This window comes from Neurospora hispaniola (assembly GCF_033458365.1).
Source record: "Neurospora hispaniola strain FGSC 10403 chromosome Unknown B0T23scaffold_2, whole genome shotgun sequence".
Taxonomy (NCBI): domain Eukaryota; kingdom Fungi; phylum Ascomycota; class Sordariomycetes; order Sordariales; family Sordariaceae; genus Neurospora; species Neurospora hispaniola.
Window position 1 is genome coordinate 4,255,310 of NW_026944407.1, and position 13,101 is coordinate 4,268,410.

Consider the following 13,101-nt stretch of genomic DNA (forward strand, 5'->3'; position numbering starts at 1 on the left):
CTGGAGACTCTTATCAATAACAACCAACTTCCTCTTCGACTCTCACTTTTCATGGCCACTCATCAACCATCCGCGCTACAATCATACAATCTTCACTGAATCATACTCAGTTGTTCAAATGACTTTTGGTATATCATCTAGTGCTCAAATTACGAAGAACAAAGCGCACAATACTATACAATGACATTCGCACCACAAAGCGGGCTCAGGAAAGAGCCGGGACAAAGATGGGCTTCAATCCTGGGTTAGCACAATGGACTCGGTTACTAAAAATGGCTGGACAATGCCGCCTCGAGATCTCTCTTTCAAAATGTTTGGTTGAGATGTCATTGTTCGATTCGTACTCGGTACTTGACGACCATGGCCATCATCGAATTCTTTACTTCATAAGTAGGGGTAAAAACCCTGATGCCATAGCCATGTTGTTCATCGAACAGCGACATTAGAGCTACAAAGATCACTTTTGGGTGAAAGAAACACACTCAGCCAAGATGGCTCCACCACAAGAGATCATCAACCGCGCCCCTAGGGAGGCCATGGACGTGTTCATCATGGGGGCCAACGACAAAGGTCAACTGTGCATGGGTCCCGGTTATAGAGAGCGCACAATCGTTCAAAAGCCGGCGCGAAACCCTTATCTAAGCGAGGATCACCAAACCGTTGCTATAGCCGTGGGGAACAACCACTGCTTAGCGCTCACAGCAGATAACCGGGTCCTGTCCTGGGGCTCGAATACACACGGCGCCCTCGGCCGGACAACGCGCCTATGGCAGCTTGGCGACGGCAGATGGGTACCATGGAGTCGGGTTGAGGGCGAGGACGACAATCCAAACTCACCAGAAGGACGGAGAATCGATTCCATTCTGCAAACACCTCGCCATATCAACCCCATCGCCATCGAACGTGGCACCGTCTTCACTCAGGTGGCCGTGACCGATCATGCTTCCTTTGCCTTGACCGAAACGGGTGAGGTCTATGGATGGGGTGCTTTCGAGGTATGCATAATCCCCCTTCTCCCCCTTCTCCTTTATCATCTCCAGCAACATTACCTAACCTCAACATTCCACCGCACAAACAGTACTACGGCGGCGAGAACGATGCTGTGCACCGCTTATACGCCTTCCACCCCTACCATATGGAGTGGCCCGAACAAGGGCCATTGCGCAACCAACCTTCGCCCCTGAAGATCCGTTTCCCCACGGACAACCCGCAGATTATCCGAATCGCGTGCGGTTCCAATCACGTGCTGGCCCTTTCCAAATCCGGTCTCGTTTATTCGTGGGGTACCCCGGATATGAATATCCTGGGCCGGCGCTACTTGAGTCGCCGCCTACGAAACCCCCGCTACCGCCACGATCCCTACGGCAACATGAACCACCCCTTTGCGCCCGGTGTGGTGGCCAACTTGGTCAACATACGATATGTAGCCTGCGGTGCCAACTTTAGCTTTGCGGTGACGAAGCCGCTTACGCGCGGGAACCGCAAAGGGACACAGTTGTGTTACGTTTGGGGACAGAATGACGACATGCAGACGACGCTTCCTCTGTCGAAAGCCCCCTTTGTGGAAACACCTGGACATCCGGATGCGCCAGACGGGAATCGTATGAGGGTTGTCCTGTATCCGACGGAGGCGCCGTGGCTGAGCGGGATTGGGCACATGGACGAGGAGCCAGAGTCGGCGATCAAGACGATTTCCGGGGCCTTGAGATACGGGCTCGCGATTCGGCGGAACGGGTGGGGAGAAGTGTGGGGGAACGAACACGAGATGCCGAATGCCATGGGCGTGGTGAACCAAGACAACGAGCTGATGATTCCTGCTATTCCACCGGAGAATGATTATACCCAGGCTCCGCAGTTTGCCGGGTGGCACTACTTCCATGATAATCGCAGATGGGACCAGGTGGCGACGGGCAGGCAACACAGCATCGCAGTTGATCAGGACGGAAAGGTTTACGTCTGGGGTTCCAATGCACAAAATCAGTGCGGCGTGCCACGCCCCACCGGCTACCCTAACATTGATGTTATCGACCGCCCGACCCTGCTTCAGAGCTTTATTGAAGGGAGGATTACCCTCTTTGTTGGGGCGGGTGCAAGGTACAGCGTGTTTGGGTTTGCGAAGGGACGTTTCCAAAACGAAGACGGTGGGAACGTGGACGATGTTGAAGTACCGGCTGATTTCAGGCGGTCATTATTAGATTTCAATGACGATGATGTTGAAGTTGGGGGAGATTAATGCAGGTGGCTGGCCCATCGAGGGAATAATCATTAAGCACCCGTTGTGCTCCTTGGATATACTATATAGATTTTTTTTTTTTTTTTTTTGGATCATAAACCCTACATATCAAACCTTTGGATGCTAGAGAGGCACTTGTGTTTCATCATGATTATTTGTCTTGTCACTGCTGGGGCCATGCAGCCATGCCCGAATCTTTTAAAACTGGAATCCAGACCAAACGCGACCACCAGGAGGAGTATATGTTGTGGCCTTGCTCGAGTAGATATCGATCTTGAAGTCTCGCGTCAGCTTTTTCATGCCCAGAAACCACCTAATAGGGACAAGTTCTCTTGACTTACCGTCACGCCGGGGTCATTCTGAGGCGCATAGGTCGGGATTGAATACAAATAATCGCTAGGCGGAACCGCATTGCCCGAGCCCTGGACCACAATCTGCGCACACTCGGCATAAAACTGCGGCGTATTGGCCTGATGCAGAGCCAGCAGCTCATGCCTGATCAGGTAATTCCCGGGTGCCATGTTCCTGGGAATCTCGCTACTCCATTTGTGGTTCTTCACAATCAAGGCGGTTCCCCAGTTTGCGCTGTTCAGCTTGCCTCCCCACATGCCCATCTCATCGATCTTGAACCAGCCCTTTCCGTCGCCCTTGCAGGACGGACCAAAGGCGCCGGGGCACTTGAACAACCACACCTGAACGGGGCCTTGTTCGTGCGTCCATTGCTTCCAGACGGCGGTGACGTTGGAGCCGGCTTGCACGGTGGCGCTCAGCTGGGCGGAGGTACCGCCGTTGCAGCGCATCTTGGCGTCGGAGACAGTCATGGTCGGATCGTAGTTGGGCCATTGGAACTGGATGGTCTTGGGGGAGCTGGCAGGTGAGAAACCCTCGTAGCCTGGGTAGGTAGTGCCATCGATGATATAGCTGGTTACGGCACCGTGGGCGGCAACGAGCGGCGCGAAGGCCGAGAGAGCAAGGAGATCGAAGCGCATGATGGCTGGCTGTTGAGGGTATGTTTGTCTGTGTTTGGAAACAATAGTGTGGTGACTGATGGACTGGAGGTGAACCACGCAGAAGAAGTGAGACGTCTCTGCCTTTTATATCTCTTACTTCTTTTCTCAACGACATTACGAGACCATGTAACGCACCACAGAGTCTGGGATAGGATAGATTGGGCGGCACTGCTTTGTTGGTATTCATCGGCACTTGCTTGCCATTTCGCATAATTCCCAAGCTAAACATCCGGATTCCTCCAACTGGATAACAAACTTCCATGGCACGTACTATCCCGGGAGAGAAATTTTGTTCTTGTGTCATCGGGCAGCCATGGAAAAAGCTCAATGCGTAGCCACGGCAAGCGGTCCGACGGAGACTTGATGAGACTAGAGTGGCATTAAGGGGGGTTGAGATAAAGTAAACGAAGGAGGTGGATGGAAAGTAGAGATTGATGAAGCTTCCAATTCCAGGAATCAGTGGTGGAGGAGCTACATGGAAGGTAAGGACCAAGGTGTCAGTTAAAGAACCACCGAGCCGATTAGGTTATGTAGATAGATGATCGCACTCCTCTATTGCTGACCAGCTGTAAGCGACATGTATCATATCCTAGAGAAATGGTGTCTACACGGCATCGCAGGCTCCGGGGAAAGAATCTGGGGTGGGCTGATTGGCGGTGTCGCAAGGTTGATGGAAGACTTTTGGTAGATTATATGGAAAGAAGAGGGTATATAATACGCAGGGCCAATGGTATGAGCCAGGTTATTCAGGATAAAGGAGGCCGATAGATTAGGAAGCGGGTCATCCTGAGCGAGACAGGAAGTCTTCGGTATGAAGAAGCTGGTTAACAGGCGTCGAAGCCAGACGACAGCAAGGCGGTCACGGCGCTCGTTTCATCGTTGTCGGTATCACTAGAAGTTTTTCTGGATGTTGAGGCTTTTCATGTATCGAAGTCGCTTGGTCTTAGCCTGAGTCGAGTGAAGCTGAAAAGTGACAAGTCAATGGTGACGGCCGAGTATTCGCACTCAAGACATCAGATGTCAGGACCACATGTAGAGCGCAATCGTGGACCAAAAAGCAAACCAAGGTACGGAGTACCGAGTAGCTTTCCCTAGTTCGCGGTGTTGATCACTTGCTCCTGAGGTGTGATGTGACAATGACCTTTACCGTCCCGGAGGAGGATGATTGATGTTGGAAGACCCCGACTGACCCGAGCATGCACGATAAGTAACTGCGTCCACTTTATGCTTGTCAGTGCGGGACAACCATGGCGCGAATGCGGAATCAAGGACCCGTATGATAAAGGGGGCAAAATGCCAACTAGGGTGCAGGACATGCTATATTTTTTCAAAGAGACGGTAATATAATACTCAGGTGTTGTTTGAACAGACGTCCAGCGTTGTCAGACTTTTGAGGCTGTGATGACTGATGAGTGGAAGAACCGCGCTAACAGGTTAGGGTTAACAGGGCAACCCCTTCTTCCCCTCAGAAGCCCCGAAATCCTAGTCTGTCGCTCCCCCGCTCCTCGAAATTGCGTGGCCCGGCAGCGGACCCGGGCTTTCTGGGGACATTCAACGTCATCGTCTCAAGTTTTACAATCCGCGACGACTTCAAATACATCCCGATATCTGTAAGTGCGCTGCAAATCCCACACTGGCCGGGACGTGTTTTCGCACCACCCCTCTCTTTTCCAACCACCACCGGACTGTCTGCTTCGGACCTATTCCGGCTCATTGAGACCTTCAGCGGGTATTGTCGGAGCTGCACCGGCGTGTCTTCCGCTCATCTGATCCCGCAACCTATGAGTGGCCTCTCATAAGTTTGACTAAGAACCTAGACTGCCTCTATCAAGATAGTTTTTGCAGCCATCGGAATAAAACACATCCCTCGAAACAAACAAGCACTCACCAATTGCAGATCCAGGACACGACGCAACACAAAAAAAGGAAAAATTAAAATTGAAAAAAAAAAAAATCGCCCATCATGATTGACATGGCTCTCGACCACGGCTCCCTCGAGCACATCCTCCCCGTTTCGTGGAAGTCCCAAATAACAGCCTGGCTCGCTGAGGACACTCCTTCATTCGACGTCGGCGGTTTCGTTGTCGGCGACGCGCCGCGCACTGCCACTCTCTGGGGGAAGTCGCAGGGAATCTTGGCCGGCGTGCCCTTTTTCAACGAGGTGTTCAAGCAGTGCGGCTGCACCGTCGAGTGGCACGCGACCGAGGGCTGCCACGTCGAGACCCACGGCGGAAAGAGGGCGCTGGCGACCGTGACCGGTCCCGCGCGCGGCCTGCTCGAGGGCGAACGTGTGGCCCTCAACATCCTGGCCCGCTGCTCCGGCGTGGCTACTCAGAGCCGGCACCTGCTGGTGAACCTGCGGAGCGCCGGGTACAAGGGGATCGTGGCGGGTACTAGGAAGACCACGCCCGGATTCCGTCTTGTCGAGAAGTACGGCATGCTCGTCGGAGGAGCCGACACCCACCGCATGGATCTCAGCACCATGACCATGCTCAAGGACAACCACGTGTGGAGCCGCGGCAGCATTACTGAGGCTGTCAAGGCGGCCAAGGCGGCCGGTGGCTTCAGCCTCAAGATCGAGGTTGAGGTGCAGAGTGAGGAGGAAGCTGATGAGGCGATTGCTGCCGGTGCCGACATTATTATGCTGGACAACTTCACTGGTGAGGGCGTCAGGGTCGCTGCTCGCAGCCTGAAGGAAAGGTGGGCTGGCAAGAAGCAGTTCTTGCTTGAGGTTTCCGGTGGTTTGACTGCCGACAACGCCGAGTCCTATATTTGCCACGGTAAGTGTGCCGGATCAATCATCTCCAGTAGAAATGTCGCTGACAAGCACATTAGATATCGATATCCTTTCGACAAGCTCCATTCACCAAGGCGTGCCGCACGTCGACTTTTCGCTCAAGATCAACGTCGACAAGGGCACCGGCCCTGAGATTTCGAGCTAATGGATTCATATAATGAAGTTTTGAGTGCACGACACATTGGTATGATACTTTAAGATTCAAGCATGCAGTATTACCCGGCTTTGATGAGCTGGCTGTGTTGGGCCAGTTTGACCACTGTGAGTGATACGAACTTGGAGGAACTGGAGTTGCACAACAACAGGAGATGAGCGCCACCAAAATGGTACCAAAGTGTTATGAACTGACGTATCCGTAATCAATGCCAAACCTGGTGCATCATGTTCTCCAAATTCCAGCACCTAGATGGTTATTTTGGTTCCAATTCAGCCATCCAATATTGTGCCACGCTGAATAGTCTTCGAGTCTTGTTTTTGACACTCCCAGCTAGATGGCCGCAAAATGCAATACCACTGTTCACTGCGGATTGCTCTTCAGTGATAATTATTCCCACCCAAAATGATTTCGCCGCACCTTTTCCCTAACGCCGACATGCAATATAGTCTAGTAGTTCCAACAATCCCCAATCGACGATATGTTTACCCCGTCGCCTCCTCCAAAAGCTGCGACACCGTCACAGCTTTATACCCCCTCCTCTGCATCTCCGGCAACACCTTCCTCAACATGGGCGGCGTCCAGCTCCTCCGATCATGACAAATAATAATTCCCCCGGGGCTCAGCATACTGAGGATATGCCTCGCATTCAACCAGGCATACCCAATCTGGGCATCATGTGGATATATGCTCCCCAAAACCAAGCGATACCCCAATTTCCTGACCAGACCCAACATCCTCTCGCTAAAGAACCCTGATCCAGGCCGGTAATATTTGCCCTCAATGACTTGCTCTTCGACGGTCCCTCCTTCTCTTGTTCTTGTATCTCTTGTTTCTGTTGTCGTTGTCGTATCTGTCCCATCTGTTGTTCTTCCCTCTGCACCATGGCCAGCACTGCCACCAGGCCACACCCTCCCCTCAGCCTCATAAGCCTCTCGAATCAGTCCCTCCACCTCCTTCATCTGGCTCTCCAGCTCCTCATCCGCCAGCTCCCTCGCCATCTCATCATGCATCCCGTGATTCCCCAATTCATGCCCTTGCCTCACAATCTCCCTCAAGATCTCCTCCCTCCCCCGCACCTGGCCTCCAATGACAAAAAACGTCGCATGCGCCCCGCCCGCTTTCAAAGCCGCGAGAATCTCTCTTGTATGATCGGACGGCGCATCGTCAATGGTCAGGGCGACGATCTTGCGGTGCGGCGGCAACCAAAGGCGCCAGAGGACGTCGGTCCACCGTTGCGAAAAGTACCGGATCAAAGACGAGGGCGGCTTGTAGATGGTATAGAAGGGGAGCAGGAGGATGGAGGGGAGGATGAGCAGAAGGAGGATTAGGGTGGCCATGCGGGCGCGGCGGGTGCGGCGGCGGAGGACAGCGGAGGGAAGGGCGGCGAAGAGGGAGAGACGTGGGAGGAGGCGTGGCATATCGCGGGGTGTCGCGAAGAAGGATGCAAGGTTGAAGTCGAGAGTTGGGGGCGGGGGGAGGGCGGGTTATAGCGCCATTCCCTTCGTTCGTTGTAGCTTGTTGCAAGGTAGGATTGGGACGGCAGTTGGTATGGGTTTCGAAGATGATATCGGTCGGGGGTTATGTCTGTCTGTCCGTCTGGTACAGAACGAAACAAAGGGTTAGATAAAAGAGACGGCGGGTTGAATAGGAGAAGCAGCGGAGAGTTCGTTGGAGAGACGCGATTCGAAGGACGCATGGAATTCAATTAACCCGATAAGCGATAAGGCCATCAAGGGACCGATAACCTGATCTGAAGATGCAAGCTCTAGGGGATTGTGGGGCTCAGTGGGGCTCATTGTGGGGCGGCGTGGCCAGGCGAGCCAGGCTCACCAGGAACGGGCATGCTTTGGCTGGCAAAGCAAAGCTCCTGAAGTTGCTGAAATGATCACCGGCAACACGAAGGCACTGCAGTCAGTCAATTCAGGTTGCTCCTTTTATTCACAATGCTTCTTCAATTCAAAGCTGAGCAGCGTAGAAGACAGCGTCTCAAAAAGTTTGACAACCCAACAATGAACGTGGTATGTTTCCTTCTCTAACCCTAAATCCCTTGTTTTCCCTAACGCCACAACCATATGCCATCTTTGTTGCCTTCAACCTTTGAACGTGAAAACGCCAGATGCTCCCAGTTCCAAAACCCACGTGTAAACAGATCCAACAGCAACATACTACCTATTATGTAAACTTTTTCAAATCCTCCTTTTCCACCGTGCTGACAAAGGCATGGGTGAGGAAGTGCATCCAGACCTTGTTCTGCCTTTTCTTCCCCTTCTTCTTCTTCTTCTTCTTCTTCTTCCTGTCGTGATTCTTGAAGGTTTCCGTCTCCAACTCGTCTTCGTCCGAGTCATCGTCTACTTCTTCTCCATCACTCAGGTCAACATCTTCTTGTTCTTCTTCATCGTCTGCCTCTTCCACTTCCTCAAAGAGATCCCCCTCCTCCTCCTCCTCCTCCTCCTCCTCTTCGGCCGCGGACTCGTACGAGACATCATCAAGACTCTTAGCCTTGCCTTTCTTGGGCTGCTTACTTATCCGGTACGCAAGCTCAACATAGCTTTTGACTGTAAGATCACTCAGCTTGTACAGCTTATCATCAAAAGTACTGTATTCCACCTCAAAGTGAAACTCGCGCGGGTCCGGCGCCGGGTGGATAGGCTTCCTGTTGCCGTGCTTTCCTTTGCGCCAGCGGAGAAGCCAATCCACCCATGTCTCCTCCTCTTCATCGTGATCCAACAACGCAGACGAGGCCTCGGTAGTAATGTTGTTGATGTGCGTAAGGTTGGCAAAATACTGAGTGTAGCCTGTCAGCGTAAGGGGCTGTGGGGAGTAGGCCGGTCCTGGCGGTGAGCTTTTCGCAGGGGGGTGGGGAATGAGGAAGTCGGGTTTTTTCGGCTTGGAGTCACCACCCTTGTTCTTCTTCCCCTTTTTCTTCTGGGCGTCGATCTCGTCGTCATCTTCCATGTGAGAAGAGTGTCGTCGCTTGAGGTCGAGGTGCTTCTGCCTGTCATTTTGCTCCAATTCGATCGACATCGCGTCCTTGGCTGCGTCCCTCCAAACGGGCGTGTCCTCCAACCCCGAAATATTGTATTCGACGATACGCAGGGCAGGATAGTAGTTCGGAACGATGCTGGGGCTGACGAGCGAAAGCGAGTAGCGTTCACCCCACAAGTCGGGCTTCTTCTTCTTGCCCTTCCTTCCCTTCTTGCCTTTCTTCATTTGGCCAGAGTTCTTGGAGTCGGTGGGCGGCGGTTGAAGTTTTGCCCAGTTCTGACGTAGTTCTTGGAGGTAGTCGGCTGCTCCCGTCACCGAGAGCTCGTCGTCCATGGCCTCCCGAATGTCAATGCTATTATCGGCCAGCCCGGCCAGTTGGCCCACGTTGATGTCCCGCTCATCGTGAATGAAGAAATGGTCGATGTTCATATGACCAAACACACCGCTAACAACCACATCCCGATACTGGCGGAGCCAGAGGCTGTATTTCTGCCAGCAATTCTCGTCCCACAGCTTCTTGCTATCTGTCCGCGCAGGAGGGACATGGCCCATAAGAATGGCCTTCATGCCACGCTCCCGCATGATCTGAAGCTGGATGCGTAACCACTCCATCTGCTTGTACCCAGGCTCACTGGGGCTGGCGCAACCATCAGTCCCAGCATTGCGGTCGAAGAAGTACAGCGTATTCAGGCTGAAGATGGCGAGCCTGTTCGGGATAACCTCGACGTAGAACCACCCTCCGAATTGAAAGCTATGGCGCTGTGCTTCTGGGACAAAGCGGCGCCAGATATGCGTGTAGTGCTGCAGCCATGAGTTCGGCCCTGGGAGCAGAATGTTGTGTGGCAAGATGTCATTGTTTCCCAGCGTCGGTACTATGGGGATTTCGAGGTGACGGCCCGTCGAGTCAGAGAAAAGTTCGGCCATCTTGTCGGCGATCCAACGGTTGGTACCCAAAACTTGGTCGGCATTGCGAGGGACTCCCTCGTCGCTGTCGTGGCGGGCAGTGTCGCCGGTCCAGATGACAAAGTCGATATCGTCCTTGACGTTGGCGGCTATCCAGTCGAAGGTTGCGTTGACGAGGGCGAAGGGCGAGTCACAATCCGAGACCTCGGCGCCGTAAACGCCCGCAGGCCCTTTGCCGCGGTGGCAGGCATCAGCTTCGTCTGTGGAAGAGTGTGGCTTGTAGAACTGGTCGGGATGTAAATCTGGGATGACGAAGCGATTAGCTCTCAATGATTTGGGACTTTCCGATCGTCGCGTCTCTGCCCACCAGTAATGTGCAAAAATTTGCCGTGTAACTTTCTTGCAGAGTTCGCGATGGGTTGTGCGACTGTTTCTGCTGCTGTCTGAAGGTCGGTTGCAATCGGGATGTTGGATGGGACGGCACCCAGTGGGCTGGCAATGACGCCATGCCACAGGCAAGCCAGTCCTAGAATGCACCGGCTGAGTGACATTGGGTGCTGCCTTTGGGACTTTGTTGGAGACTCTGAAGACTTGAGAGCCGTACAGAGGAACAAAGTCGAAGATACCATCTTCAGGAGAAGAAAAAAAGAAAAAGAGGACGGTTCAAACTGAACTATGCTTTTTTTACATAGTCGGTGGCGTGTGTCGTAAAAATTCCTGGAAGTCGGCCGGTGAAAGATTCAGTCAAAAGGGAGCCCAAACCAAGGCTTTTTGAAGATCGGTAACACGCTTCTCCATTTGACCTTCTTGGTCCCAGTCCTTGGCAACTTGGACCCTGAATAGTGGGCTCTAGACATCACTGGTGACCGCAGTGGCCAAGTGGAACGCCGAGTTGGCGTCTGGGGGCTGGAACCTGACCTCGATTGAATGGATCCGATGGACAGCGGTCAGGCGCACACTTGCAGACATCAAGGTGCTTTATTCCCTCTTTTAATTAGGTCCCGTCGTTTTGATGTAGGATCGTCCCCAACGTGGTTGTCATCCAGCATACTTACGCCTTCGTTGGTTAATATGCTTTTCTTGGACATATAATCTGCTTTCGATCTTCGTAATATAATATTTGACCTTTTCCCCATTGCTCTTCCCCCGTCTGTATGTGCGAAATATGTCTCGAGATACGGATAGGTATTCACAGCGGGCTCATGCCCCAAGAAACCATGGCAGATATCACGACTTTTTGCTTCAATATTGTCGGTACAGGGTGGTACGAGGCTTAAACGTCGTACCTCAGATGGGACCTTGCAAGACACCAATATCTGTTCAGGATCATCCCCACGTGTAACTCAGAGAGGGGTGCGCACTGATACGCAAAATGCGTCGTCGAGCTGACATGGATATAGGCAACCACCGAGATGGGACACATGAGCGTGCCGCCAGAGACCATGTCGAACATGTATCACTGCCATCAAGGTGGCGTCCTTCACATCAGATGAAACTTCTAGAGGCTACCACTCCGAGTCGTGTAACTCCGGACGAAGAGGAGAAGAGTCCGGCTCCAGCCTGTACATAAAAGAAGCGTGCATTGTCAACCGGGAATCACGTCCTCGTGAGCAGAACCAAGAAGAGCTGTCAATTATCTCCGTTGTACATCTGGAGATGATGTCAGGTTTTGGTGGGTGCGTTGACTAAAAACGAAGTTCCCCACCACTGCCCTGCCGCCGTCGGTGCCGCTGCCGCTGCCGCTGCAGTGCCGCCAGCTGAGTGAGCTCGACGTCGACAGCGCGCGGGGCAAGCACAGTACATTCAACTCTTTACCGTAACTATACACTGTATGGCATCCGCGCCCATATCTTGAAATTTTCGCCGCGCTTTCTCTTCTGTTTCTTTTTTCCTTTTTTCTTCTCCATACATATACATCAATTCAACGCAACCAGCGCCGCCTCCAAGGACTTTTGTTCCCCGTGTCCAGCGAGTGCTCATAATTGCTAGTTGCTAGAGTAACACCGAACAGTTTGAGGGAATCCGGAGCACATGCTGTGATGTTTTCCTATGAAATCCCGGTCACATGTCCAATCGTCCACTTGATCTTTGTGTGTGTTTCAAAAAACATGTGTTACTGCCGAGATATCGCGCAAAAGAGAGCCGCTTGTCTCTGCTGATCTGTCGAAGCCCGACGAAACTGAACTTGCGCGCCTGCCCTCATTGTGACCAAGCCTGACCACTCGGCATCGAGCAGTGTCTGGCAAGATCACATTTCCAGCCAGCCAAACTTCGGCTTCCCTGTTGCGCAGTTCCCGATCCGTTTGTCGTCGGCATATCAGATGTACAGTAGCTTCCGATCGGCGCTTCCGAAGGACGACGGCCCCTCCTTCGAAATGTGCTCGAAATGCGTACGGTCAATCAGTGGCTGAGCTGCGTGCCAGACATAGCGACTTGTTCTCTACACAGTTTCCACTTCCCACGTTGTTCTTTTAGAGACGGAGTATCGAGGTCCCGAGGGTCGCTCCGACTCGATGCTTCGTAACCTAGCTGTATGATGTAACGCCACACAGATCATCCGTCGTTAGCTATAGTGTAAATTCACAGACTATCATATCACATATTCCACTGAGAATGTCCAATCAGCCCCAATCTCTAGTTTGATCAACTTCTACCCATCAAGAGCGGCCATCCGTTCCCTATCATAAGAAGACCTATACCTACCTACACAGGAGTCACAAACCTCAAAGTATCTCCGCTGAAGTAGCCAGGCACGAAAGTACATACCTACCTACTTGCAAATTAATTTACGACTTCTCAACTTCAAGCACTTTCTGGCACCTATCTACTACTTCGAGAGTAATCAGTAGTGCCCCACTGTCTGTATCAGTGTCCTTTATAGTCGATTGTGGACTGCACGTTGGTTCAAACATACCGCCGGGTTTCAGGTAGATGAATGGGCTGAATGTCATACTCCAATATCATTCCGTCAAAGAGAAACTGATTCACCTCGAAGACATCCTGCAGTCACATACAT

General features: G+C 52.5%; 6 protein-coding genes across 6 annotated transcripts; 3 read left to right on the forward strand and 3 right to left on the reverse strand.

The window, feature by feature from the left end:
* The first annotated feature begins 29 nt into the window (after nt 1-29).
* B0T23DRAFT_411088 (RCC1/BLIP-II) lies at nt 30-2,322 on the forward strand. Its single transcript, XM_062839427.1, has 2 exons — nt 30-995; nt 1,079-2,322. Exons 1-2 carry the CDS (start codon nt 492-494, stop codon nt 2,231-2,233), a joined length of 1,659 nt encoding a protein of 552 aa, XP_062696042.1. The 5' UTR covers nt 30-491; the 3' UTR covers nt 2,234-2,322.
* Nucleotides 2,323-2,332: 10 nt separating this feature from the next.
* Nucleotides 2,333-3,492, reverse strand: B0T23DRAFT_93741 (glycoside hydrolase). The gene is made up of 2 exons (XM_062842006.1): nt 2,575-3,492; nt 2,333-2,506 (listed from the first exon to the last, which is right to left on the reverse strand). Exons 1-2 carry the CDS (start codon nt 3,220-3,222, stop codon nt 2,432-2,434), a joined length of 723 nt encoding a protein of 240 aa, XP_062696043.1. The 5' UTR covers nt 3,223-3,492; the 3' UTR covers nt 2,333-2,431.
* Nucleotides 3,493-4,404: 912 nt separating this feature from the next.
* Nucleotides 4,405-4,960, forward strand: B0T23DRAFT_309803 (uncharacterized protein; the record flags this gene model as incomplete). Its single annotated transcript, XM_062834545.1, has 4 exons — nt 4,405-4,548; nt 4,621-4,728; nt 4,771-4,812; nt 4,859-4,960. 4 exons carry the CDS (start codon nt 4,405-4,407, stop codon nt 4,958-4,960), a joined length of 396 nt encoding a protein of 131 aa, XP_062696044.1.
* Nucleotides 4,961-5,124: 164 nt separating this feature from the next.
* Nucleotides 5,125-6,303, forward strand: B0T23DRAFT_93689 (putative nicotinate-nucleotide pyrophosphorylase). The gene is made up of 2 exons (XM_062842004.1): nt 5,125-6,023; nt 6,079-6,303. Exons 1-2 carry the CDS (start codon nt 5,207-5,209, stop codon nt 6,183-6,185), a joined length of 924 nt encoding a protein of 307 aa, XP_062696045.1. The 5' UTR covers nt 5,125-5,206; the 3' UTR covers nt 6,186-6,303.
* A 376-nt stretch (nt 6,304-6,679) lies between these two features.
* Nucleotides 6,680-7,534, reverse strand: B0T23DRAFT_310607 (uncharacterized protein; the record flags this gene model as incomplete). Its single annotated transcript, XM_062834592.1, has 1 exon — nt 6,680-7,534. One exon carries the CDS (start codon nt 7,532-7,534, stop codon nt 6,680-6,682), a length of 855 nt encoding a protein of 284 aa, XP_062696046.1.
* Nucleotides 7,535-8,118: 584 nt separating this feature from the next.
* Nucleotides 8,119-10,636, reverse strand: B0T23DRAFT_411092 (Metallo-dependent phosphatase-like protein; the record flags this gene model as incomplete). Its single annotated transcript, XM_062839428.1, has 2 exons — nt 8,119-10,370; nt 10,427-10,636. 2 exons carry the CDS (start codon nt 10,634-10,636, stop codon nt 8,370-8,372), a joined length of 2,211 nt encoding a protein of 736 aa, XP_062696047.1. The 3' UTR covers nt 8,119-8,369.
* Nucleotides 10,637-13,101: the final 2,465 nt, after the last annotated feature.

Coding starts and splice junctions, on each gene's coding strand:
- B0T23DRAFT_411088 (XM_062839427.1), top strand. CDS start 492: ATGGCTCCACCACAAGAGATCATCAACCGCGCCCCTAGGGAGGCCATG. Junction 996..1,078: donor ATGGATGGGGTGCTTTCGAG/GTATGCATAATC, acceptor CCGCACAAACAG/TACTACGGCGGCGAGAACGA.
- B0T23DRAFT_93689 (XM_062842004.1), top strand. CDS start 5,207: ATGATTGACATGGCTCTCGACCACGGCTCCCTCGAGCACATCCTCCCC. Junction 6,024..6,078: donor CGAGTCCTATATTTGCCACG/GTAAGTGTGCCG, acceptor CAAGCACATTAG/ATATCGATATCCTTTCGACA.
- B0T23DRAFT_93741 (XM_062842006.1), bottom strand. CDS start 3,222: ATGCGCTTCGATCTCCTTGCTCTCTCGGCCTTCGCGCCGCTCGTTGCC. Junction 2,507..2,574: donor AGAATGACCCCGGCGTGACG/GTAAGTCAAGAG, acceptor CGAGACTTCAAG/ATCGATATCTACTCGAGCAA.